General features: G+C 29.7%; 1 protein-coding gene across 1 annotated transcript in view; it reads left to right on the forward strand.

The window, feature by feature from the left end:
- Positions 1–11,112, forward strand: part of LOC143222851 (eukaryotic initiation factor 4A-III) — a 40,626-nt gene extending 29,514 nt beyond the window's left edge. Inside the window, exons 6-11 of the mRNA XM_076449938.1 lie at positions 118–259; positions 424–562; positions 1,266–1,381; positions 5,590–5,697; positions 6,086–6,213; positions 10,862–11,112. Coding sequence (XP_076306053.1) covers positions 118–259; positions 424–562; positions 1,266–1,381; positions 5,590–5,697; positions 6,086–6,213; positions 10,862–10,878 — 650 coding nt within the window. The 3' untranslated portion in view covers positions 10,879–11,112. The remainder of the gene's footprint in view (positions 1–117; positions 260–423; positions 563–1,265; positions 1,382–5,589; positions 5,698–6,085; positions 6,214–10,861) is intronic.
- Positions 11,113–11,592: the final 480 nt, after the last annotated feature.

The following is an 11,592-nucleotide window of genomic DNA, read 5'->3' on the forward strand; positions in this document are numbered from 1 at the left end:
TAATTTTTAAATGACAAAATTGTCATTACTTTATGATCTTAGCCTAAGTTCATTTAAAGTGACAGATTTAAAGATATGAACCTTCTAATAGAACATATATTATCTCTGTTTTGGAAGGTTTTAAGGAGCAAATTTATGATGTCTATCGTTACTTACCACCGTATACTCAAGTTCTCTTAATTTCTGCCACTCTACCACATGAAATATTGGAGATGACTAACAAGTTCATGACAGATCCTATTCGTATATTGGTAAAACGGTGAGTCTGAGATTTTTTAAATGATTTGTATACATTTTTTTGTGTTGTCTGACAACAAACGTAATATAGTATCACTGAATATAGATTATACTGAGAATTTAACTTCTTTGTTGTGTTACATCACATGTTAAAAAGTTTAATATTAATTTGGTTCATTCTTGTAGTGATGAATTGACATTGGAAGGAATTAAACAATTCTTTGTGGCTGTGGAACGTGAAGAGTGGAAGTTTGACACACTGTGTGACCTTTATGACACCCTCACTATAACACAGGCTGTTATTTTCTGCAACACAAAAAGGAAGGTTAGTTAAGAGTGAATGGAAGTAAATAGTGTTCAATTCTCTGAACACTGGTATTTCATATAATACTTCTGTGTGAAATATTACACATTACTGAGTACATTTATTACCAGTTAATCTTTGTTTAGGGGTATTTATAATAGTAGTTCTAATACATTATTTTTAATTCCAAGAACCCAATGATGGTTTTCAACCTCATATTTGTTTCAATGATCCACAATTTTAAAATTGTTTTTCACTCTGCTGAGTACTGATTAACAAATTTTGTTTTTCTTTGTAACTGATAATTACAGTATAATTCTCACTAGCAAGTCAGTATATAACTAAGTTAATCTAGCCATATATTTTTATTAACTATGTTATGATTCCCTGGTTGATTAGCACCAAGTTTATGAACTTAAAACATTAAAATACAGGGTTTAATTCCTTGTTGTGGAAGACACATTGCCAGCTCATTTTATTGATTTGCACCAAAATAAAAGAAAAAGTATTGGATTAATAAAATATGAATTTTATATCAGTTTTTAGAATTTCATTCTCTGCATATTGTAATATTGATAAATTTTAAGTGAAAGATAAACTGAAGAAGTAATTTAAAACAAAAATTACAAAAACATATGAAGAGTTTGGTAACTTCTACTCTTAACTATGGCCCAGTAAAAATTATCTTTAAGTAAATAACTTTGTTTTTCCTTGGACATAATAGGTTGACTGGTTGACAGAGAAAATGCGAGAAGCTAATTTCACAGTATCATCAATGCATGGTGACATGCCTCAAAAGGAAAGAGATGCTATAATGAAAGAGTTTCGTTCTGGACAGAGGTGAGCTGGATTTTGCTTGAAAGATGTAATGTTTGCAAGTAATAGTACAGTGGTGAGAAATGGATACTGAAATGAACACACATGATTACTAAGATACATACTATTATGAATTATGGATGAAAAAAATTGGTATTTTAAGATGATTAAATTATAAAGAAAATTACTTTAAGATGTAAATGTGTAAAGAACAACTTAGTTAAGAACATCTAGTTGTTGGTATGAATATCGACAGTCGTAAGGTCTGTTGGTTGTGGGTATTATGAAAAACATATATTACCTTCTCACCTGTAATTTAAAGTAGATCCACTAAAATATTAATAACTATTGCTAGTTAGTAGGTTGTCAATAAATAAATTTCACATTTTGAGACATTTTCATTAACCACCCTCAAAAAAACAACATACATGACTTATAATAGTTAAATGAACCATCTAAATGTCACATCACATTAGTGCAGCCTATATAATGTTTAAAGTAGTATACTCTAATCCCTTGTACTAATGGCACACAATGAGATATACGTTTGGCATGTAATGCCTCTATAACAAAGCCTCTATAACCATAAATAATATCAAAGAAGTTTATGAAAATTTTGAATATTTGTGTCAATGATGGTTAAGTAAGTTTCATTCAGGTGACGTTAGCTGTAAAAATTGTGATGACATGGGCTGACATTGATGCTCTGAAGATGCTTGTTGAGTGTAACCAAAGGCAACATACTCATAAAATTGCATGTCTCTCATGAAACAATACATAAACACAACCTCTTTCTAACATGTGGTTAGCTTCTGGTCAGTTACCTCTTTCTTTCTTTGTGAACCTGACGATGACCGAAGAAGGTTGAAACGTTCCTCTACGTAAAATATTTTCTCAACTCAAATGAGCCGTTTTTACATATATAATACATAAACATATTAGAAACAAAGGAAAACACCATAAAGAAAGTGTTTGAGTACCTTGTGAACTTTCCAATCATCATTTATAACATATGAACGTTGCTTTGTCTCTTCTGGTTCATAATGTGCTTGAACCATTTTAGGACAGAATTGTCATGGGTGATTAAAAAGTGAATTCTCTGTGCTACTATTAAAGGCCAAAAACAGTGGCACAATCCTAGACCAAAACCTGGACTCCATTCACAGAAAGTGATGTGCTTTGCATTTGGTGTGACATCAAAAGGGTAATTCATTTCAAACTCATCAATCCTCAATGAACTGTCAATGCAGAGATATATAGTCAGTAACTGGAACATTTAAGTTAATTCTGTCATCAGAAATGTCCTTTTTTCATCAGTTGGAAATATGTTCACCACCACCACAATGCACGTACATATGTGGCACATTTAATGCAACAAAAGGTTATGGATTTGGATTGGGAAACTTCCCCCACCCACCCACTATACTCTCTAGATATGAAACAATCAGATTACTCTCTTTTTCACTCAATGCAACACCATCTTAATGGAAAAATGTATGCAATATTGAAGGTGTTAAAGAGGACATCTACATGTTTTTTTGCTAATAGCCAAGTGATTTCTTTAGTCAGGGTTTTAACAGCCTGATTATAAGATGGAAAAGCATCATCAATAAGAATGGAAGACTATTTCATTTAGTGAATGTTTGATATATAAGTTTGTTTTTTTTCCATCCAAAACACATCAGTTTCTTTCATCCTAATATAAGCATAGATGAGTATCAGTAACTGATGGATATATGTATAAACTAATAGCACATATCATCATTGGTATAAATGAATAGTAACAAATGGTAGCTATAGGTATAGATAAAAAGTAATGACTGAAAGCTATAGGTGTAGATGAACATCAGCTACTGATGGTTGTTGGTATAGATGAGTTTAAAAATGGAAAAAAAAAATAACCCGAGTCCTTTCAAAAGGTGGAACTTTCTTCTTCAGGAGCAAATTGCAAGTAATTTTATGGCAATTAGGAATGAATATTGAAAATGAGCACAAGTGATTGCTAATGTGTATTGTCCCTAAAGAAGAAAGGTCTGCCTTTTGAAAGTGCTCAAGTGATAGGTTTTGTCTTTCATTTCTATCAAGACTTCTTGAACATATATGGTTTTAACATCAATAATGTACTGGTACAATCCATGTAAGTATACTCTTTTATTTCCCAGCATAGGCATTGTAAGTGATTCAATTTATCATTCTAAAATAAACGATTCAAAAGCTATGATTCTTCCTGAATCTGTCCAATTTCTTATAGTCACTTTGGTATTAATGACCTGAAACAATCTTATAAGACTGCTGAAGACTGTTTCTCAGAACTTAAAAACACAATTCTACATATCTTCAGCATCAGAGCACACATTAAATTGACTATCTATGTAATATATAGACATGTTTCTACCAGAAACTATTAAAAATCTCTTTATCTCCCAATGAACACCCTAAAAATATGTTGAAAAACACTTCATCCTCTAATATACACAAGCCTTCTCAAACTAACAAATATGTTGAAAGTAACAGTGACCTTATAAATCATATAGTTTATGATAAACACTTCCCACATATCTCTTAACATTGCTTATCTCTCAAATATAACTTTATGAAGCAGAACTCAGTCTTCTTAGTGTAGGTCTGAACTTCTACCCAAATAAAAGCTATATTAATGAGCTCGAACTTCTTTCTGACTTTTATGAATTCTCTATAAAACTAAAAGTTCAGAAAGTTGTACACAGCAATTACACTAAAGGTATATAAAATGGCATAATACAGACCTTAAAAGTCTTCCAAGCATTGTCATAATAATATTAACCAAAATGAAAGAACCGCTCTAAACAACATAAATTGAACAACAATATCATATTATAGTCAACATACAAGGGTGGATCCAGTGTTATTGTTAACAAATATGACTATATCACAGAAGCCAGTTAGCAACTAGAGGGCACTAATTTCTGCAAGAGACTCACTCTCACATGATCCTACAACATAGTTTTTTAAGATTTATAACTTATAAACTTAAAGATTTACAAAACATTAAAACTAAAAAAGGAACCTATCAGTATTTGATACCCAGACATGTTTTTCATGGTAGATTTTATCACTCACTCAAAGTGCACAACCAACCAACCTTAGGTGACTTTTAGTTTCTAATATAAACATGGCTACTGAAAGAACTGTCGTTTTTGTTGACTAACACACAAAAGGTATTTCCTGTACCCTCCCATCTTACGTAAATACCACATGAATGTGAAATAACTTACATGGGACAAACAAGAAGATATTTAAAAATTGGAATTAATGAACATAAGTGTTAAAAACAATATTACTATTTCACCTTTAGCAGAATACATCAGTGAAACTAGACACACAATTCAGTGGGAAGAAAACTGTCATTTTAGCACAACCTGGAAATTTAATTATAATGAATATATGTGAATCTATTGAGATAATTAAACATAAAAAAGTAAACTTAAGTTTTGAATAAGGATGATGAGCCTGATGAAAATGTTGTCAGTAGATGACAGATATTCTTTATGCAAATTTGTTTTCTGGTAATTGTATAAATAATGGTTATATTTTGCAAAACATTACATTCCTTTAGATGATACATTGATATACACTGAAACATGTTGAGTTTATGAGACTGTTTTTTAATCGCATTAGGTTTTTACTGATTTTAATCGTGTATAGTAAGTTACTGATATTTTATTGTAATTTTGAGACTGGAACCTCTTATTTTTAAAAATGTATATAAAAATTTGTCTTTTAAAATGTGAGTTTTTTCTAACACTGAACATTGCTAAGGAATTTTTAATTGTGTAAAGTGTCATACTTAGTTTGTGTTTGTTATTGGTCATTAATGAAAGTTATATCTTTGCATCTAAAACTGTTTTACTGAGGAAGTTTAGATTTCAAACTTCATGGAATATGTAAGATGAAATGGCTATAAAACAAACAAAATTAACTCTTTCAGTTAGTTTCTGTTTGAATGTAAAAGTTAAAAAGAGTTCTAAATGTTTTTAATAGAATTGTCATTAATGTTGAACTTATTTTTAAAATAATCTAGTAATCTCAGTCAGATTTGTCCATTCTATATAAGAGTTTGTATTACAGCTAATCCATATGACAATGCATCTTGTAGTTGATAAAGGAGTTTTTACTACCAATTTTGTATAAGGTGTTGAACACTGTGTATTATCATTTGGAATTGGGTTAGCAATTATATGTTTTTATTTCAGCCGAGTGTTGATCACAACAGATGTGTGGGCTCGAGGAATTGATGTGCAGCAGGTGTCACTTGTTATTAACTATGATCTACCCAATAACAGAGAGTTATATATCCACAGGTAAAGAAAATGCATGTCTATCATTTTTTTAAAATTCTTACCTTTCATTTTGTCCAATCACAATAAAAGTTTGACTTTATGTTGTAGATGTAGGTAAAGTGCTACATACCAATTAAAGTTACATTGTTTTAATTCAGATTATTGTATTGTTTATTAAAAGTATGGCAAGTCTTATTGCATTTCATTATTGGTGTTTATAAGTAAGTTTAAGTGTTTTAACTGGAAATATTCTACATGAAGTTTCTTAACTGCCTGTTGAAATTGGTTAAAACACAAACCTCGGTGTCAGAAGTTGGCCATTTATTCCTGTTTTAAATCTGATTATTATTAATAGTCCTAAATAATACATGGTGTCCATTATATAACTAAGAACAATAATTTCATTCAGGATTGGGCGTTCTGGACGGTTCGGAAGGAAGGGTGTAGCAATTAACTTTGTAAAAAATGATGACATCAGAATTCTACGAGATATTGAACAGTACTATAGTACACAGGTGGATGAAATGCCCATGAATGGTAAGAGTTTTAATAATAATTGATGTTTTAAGCTTTCTGATTTCAAATGCGACTGTAGAGTACTTTTTAGCAGAGCAGGTATAAGGAGCCAATTATGATTTAACATTGTCAGGTAATATGATGAAATCTTTGCACTAAATTTAACATCAATTATCTTTAAGGGAATTGTTAAAAATGAGTTTTTAAACATAGAAGTATATGTCACTAACAATGTACAGAACAAGCATATTGAGAATCATTATGTATGTCAATGTTAGCAGCTAAAGATTGTGAGTACTATATGAGTTTATACAAGGCATGAAAATTCTTGAAGTGCATGAACTTTGATAAACATGTTTTTCAGACCTCTCAAATCATGATTTTACACTAGTTTCACTAAATGGCATAAAAGTAGGATGGAATTTGTCTCTTGTATGTTCAATTTGTAAATATGATGTTTCTTCATTCAAATGTGAGGTTTTGAAGGGTGGATACTAACATTGAGTCCTCATCTTATAAATAAATTCTGTTGCAATTTCATTATTTATATAATTATATATCTCCAATAAAATTTAATGACATCAAATTTCAGTTAATATATGCTACAACAGAAATTGTGATATTTTTTATGATCCAAATATTCAACTTTTGCTTATTCTGGATTTACTATTTGCATTGAGTCAGTGTCAGTTGTTCCAACCTGACTGAATAATACTTTCACTTTGGTATTATAATGGAATATTTTCTTGTCAGCTTGTCACTGTTGTAAATAAACTCAAGTTTAATGTGATCCCATTATCAGAACATAGTTTCATCAATAAAATAAAGCTACCTTAATATTCAGTTACAACTCTGGAGTTATACCTGTGTTTTATATAAAGTTTTATTGGTTAACTATTAAAAATACATCTGCAGCGTGAAAGTAGAAAGGAAATAATTAACTGATACGAAATGACATGACATTTGAAGTTTTAAAAATTCTGCGAATTATGCTATATCGAAAGTTGGGTTTACCAGTCTTAAACTTCATAAAACTCTATGTAGACTTAATTTAGTGAAGGCCCAAAAAGTTGCACCATGTTCATTTTTAAAACTTTTGTTTCCTCAGTAACGTACTTTGAATGGCCATTCTGTTTGTCTCATCATTTGAAAGTAAAAACCTGCTACAGTCAAATTCTTACTATGCTTTGTTTCATCTGGTCAGTTGATCAAAATTAGGAATGGCAGTCTTTCATTAATCAATTTACCTCAGCCTATAAATTTTTAATCAGATTAATATTAGATGATTTACCAAGCCATTCCATAACATCAATTCTCTTATTTCTAAGATATCTTTTAACAACTTCACAATTGCAGAGAAACATGTATGATCATTTCATAGGTTAATTGGAAGGAGAAGATTTTAAGAAACTACAGTAGGTGCACAACAATTTTATGAGAAAATGTAACTAAAATCGTAGAAAGTTCAAGTATTTACCTAATAAAGATTTGAGGTCACATTTGAACAAATCTCTTTGAATGCATTCTAAAAACATAGTTTTACATGTTTCTATTGTCTAATAAAAGATATAACAAATTAACGTTCTTTTTGGGGGGACACTTTTTTGTCCACTTCCTGTATATTTATGTACTTGTACATTTACATATATGTTAAAATTGTGGGAGAATGATGAAAAAATACCAAAGGAAGAAATGAAACTGAAGTTGTCACGTGATTCCAACATCTTTGTTTAGTACAATTTTCACTCCAAGCATTACTAAAACTGTAGTTTTCTACTTGGTTGTAGCTGAAACAAGATAGGTAGCAAATAGCACAGGCCCACCACAAAAGGGTTAAATCACATTTATTATTTTGGTATTTTAATTTGTACCTGTGTTATTGCATCACAGTATGTGCCTATAAGATATTGCTTAATGGCACACAGTAATACATGTTGGCACTGCCTTAGAACTTATGAATTTCATTGTTTTTTAATTATCAAGATACTTTTCTGTAATCTTATGACTGTGAAGGGTGAGAAAAGAAATATTGTACTTCTATAAAAACTCACACATACAGAAATGTTATCATGTAACTTGCATAAACTTTATTTGTAAATAATGTATTAATTATCTGTGTAATTAACCCTTTCATTACAAGCTTGGTATGATATACATGTCTAAACATTTGCACACATTAAGTATTTGCTCTACAACTTTTGGCACAGCATGTGTATTTTCACTAAATTTGGTAAACTTTTAGTAAAGATTATAAGTATTTTGTGTACAAAATACCAGATTTTTTAATGAAATATTCTTACTAAAGATTTGTTTGTGAAAATAGTCTGTTTTGTTACTAGTCTGAGTGCAAAGTGATTTCATATTATTAAAAAAAACTGTTATTCAACCCCAAAATCTAAAATATTATTTGCATAATCTCTAAAACCTAAATAAATTTCAGATGTCTGTTTTCAGTTAAGACTGTTTTATATGCTCTAACTATGTCATTTAACCAACCTTGTAACCATAATAAAAAAAGAAACAAATATAAATTATGCTTTTTTGTGCTAGAATGAATACATATTATAACATAAAAAAACAAATATTTAATCTAAATATCTTGAAGTCTTGAACTATATATATTTACACATATATTAATTATTTTTTTTTATTATATTGACCTCCCAGTCCTGCCTAGCTAATATTACATAACTTGCATTGACACAGTACACATGCACTTGGGTTATGTATCCAGTAATATAAAAACTGACCTTTAGTGCTACTTGGACTAGTATTTTGTAATATTCAGTCACATATCAATTATTATAAATTATGCATATGTATGTAGAGTATTACTATTTAGTAATAAATCAGTAAACATATTTTTCTTAAAATATAGAACAATAAATCAAGAAGTAAAGCAAACAATTATCTCTTTCTTCAACCTTTGTACTCTGTTACTGTTGGACCTTGGTTGCTAAGACTTTTAAACTTTTGCACATGGATGATATCAAACAAATAATTTTTTTTAGAGTTTTTATATATATATATGGTTAAATAACCCAAAAAATCATAAGTAACTACACTGATACCATAGAATTCCACTATATTTCTTAAACTTAGTAACTAAGATTAATTTAGATTTTAAAAGTATGAAACTTCAACCAGATTAAAGATATAGTCTATCTCCTTGAGAATTTGGATCAAAGAATTGGGTAGACTTTACACAGATTAGTTAAGAAAAGTACACTGGGGACATTCTAGGCTATTGATCACTTATGCACTGTAGTAAAAGTATATAAGGGACCATTTCAAAAATTGGAAAGAGTTGAACTGGGCCACAGTGTTTGATTCAGTATATAAACAATATATCAGCAAAATAAAAAGATATAAGGTTTTTATTATATTCTAGCTTTTTAATATTAGTAATTTGAGGTCCTAATTTGCACAAAAGTATAGACTTAGTATTTTGACATCACAAACATCTAATTTTAAGTGTTGCATTTAACATACCACGTGACTCACAAAAAATCGATATTTAGGTTTGTTTTTTTTAAATTTACCTTTAAATTAGATTTTAAGTAATATATGATATTAAAGTTTGAATTATAATCTATAATTTGATTCCAAACGTATTAACATAAAGTCATAAATAGTAGTTAAATAAAAGGTGTGAATGCAAATCAACAAATTCAATGACCTGTGATCTATCACAAAAGGGTTGAAAGAATGTGTACTTGCAAAGGAAACTTTTCAAACTTGATTAACATTGGCAATAAATGAAGTTAATAGTAGGGAAGTATGGATGACATCACCCTGTGTGTATGGAAGGGGTGGGTGTAGAGAGAACTATGCATTGGTAGGGAAAAGGTATTTGGGAAATGGATCTGTCATCCCTCAAAGCATAATCTCAGACAGTAATGTTTATATGCTAAGGTTTTGTGTGTGAATGTTTTCATATTTGTAGACATTTAGAGTGCCAGTAGCATCATCATTTGAGTTTCAATACTTCTTCCTGATACACAAGTTTTGAAAGTCTTGCTGGATATGATGTTTTAGTGGATAAGTCTGTTGGTTTGTCATTTTTGATTTCCCTGATTGTCTCAAAGTGTTTTTGTACTAGAGGTGTTTAGCGAGTATTGTGTATCATAGAATAGGTTTAACCTCACATTCATTGAAGTGTTCCACATGACCATCAGGTTTGTTTAGAACTCTATATACCTAACATCTTGTTCAACTAGTCTAGACAGCATTTAACTGTTTTGATTACTTTAAACAAAAAGCACTGCCTTTACCTTTTATATACTATATGCATTCAAAATACAAAGTACCACAAAAGTTTCATTTGTAAAGCATACCCCCAACCCCATTTACAATTATAAAAACCTTTAATTTTGAAAAATACAAACATCATAGTACTATAGCTATATGAAAAGCATATTACTATAATACTAAATGTGGTTTCTGTATCTTGGTTAATTGAATTGATGTTTAATGTCACCAGAAAAATTGATGTTGAAGGTCAGTAGCTCTCAAAGTGATTTAACTTAGAAATTTAAAACAAGCTCAGAATAGTGTATATATATCTAACCATAACATTAAAATCTTTCATTTTTTATCATCATAACTGTTTCAGTTAATATTACTCTATGAATGATTTGTAATAAACGTTTTTTGTATGTGTTTTCAGTGGCAGATCTCATCTGAGAAACCAGTGGTTACAACATTTTCTTCACAGTTGTTGTCGTTAAGGTGATTCGATAAAATCACATCTTTTATTCAACTAAAATATTTTAATATTTGTACAGTATTCTTCTGATAGTGAATCATAAAACATGTCAAAATAATATTGTCCCTTTTTTGTTTTGTAACCAGAAGTATGATTAACATGTGTTTTGTTTTCAGACACACGAAAGCAATATAAAATGTGTTACTTTATAAGTTGATTGAGTGGTGTGAATCAGTTATGTAACTAATGTCACATTATTTTTCATTTCTTTACAAAATATTTGAATCTTAATCACATTGCTTTAATACTGGAACATGACCTTAATTTATATTCAAGAAGACATGCTTAGAAAATGGTACCTTTTTCTGAAATAAATTAAGGAACAGTCTTCATAATTATATAGCTCACAAAATGGACATTATATTGGTTACAAACACGTGTCATTGACAAGTACGTATACGTAAATAAATTATTTAAACAGCATGAAGATTTGTAAGGAGCTTTTCTGGAGGGTAAAGAAATTTATTGATATTTCAAAAAATAAAGAATTTGGGTGATTTTTATATTACGGTTTGCCAGTATGTATACTTGATGTATCTAATTGTGGACATTGAAAACTACATAAAAGAAAGAAAATCTTTAAGAGTTCAAAGCAGAGGTACATTATGCAACACATGGAAATGTAGATTGAT

This window comes from Tachypleus tridentatus, chromosome 8 (genome assembly GCF_004210375.1).
Source record: "Tachypleus tridentatus isolate NWPU-2018 chromosome 8, ASM421037v1, whole genome shotgun sequence".
NCBI lineage: Eukaryota > Metazoa > Arthropoda > Merostomata > Xiphosura > Limulidae > Tachypleus > Tachypleus tridentatus.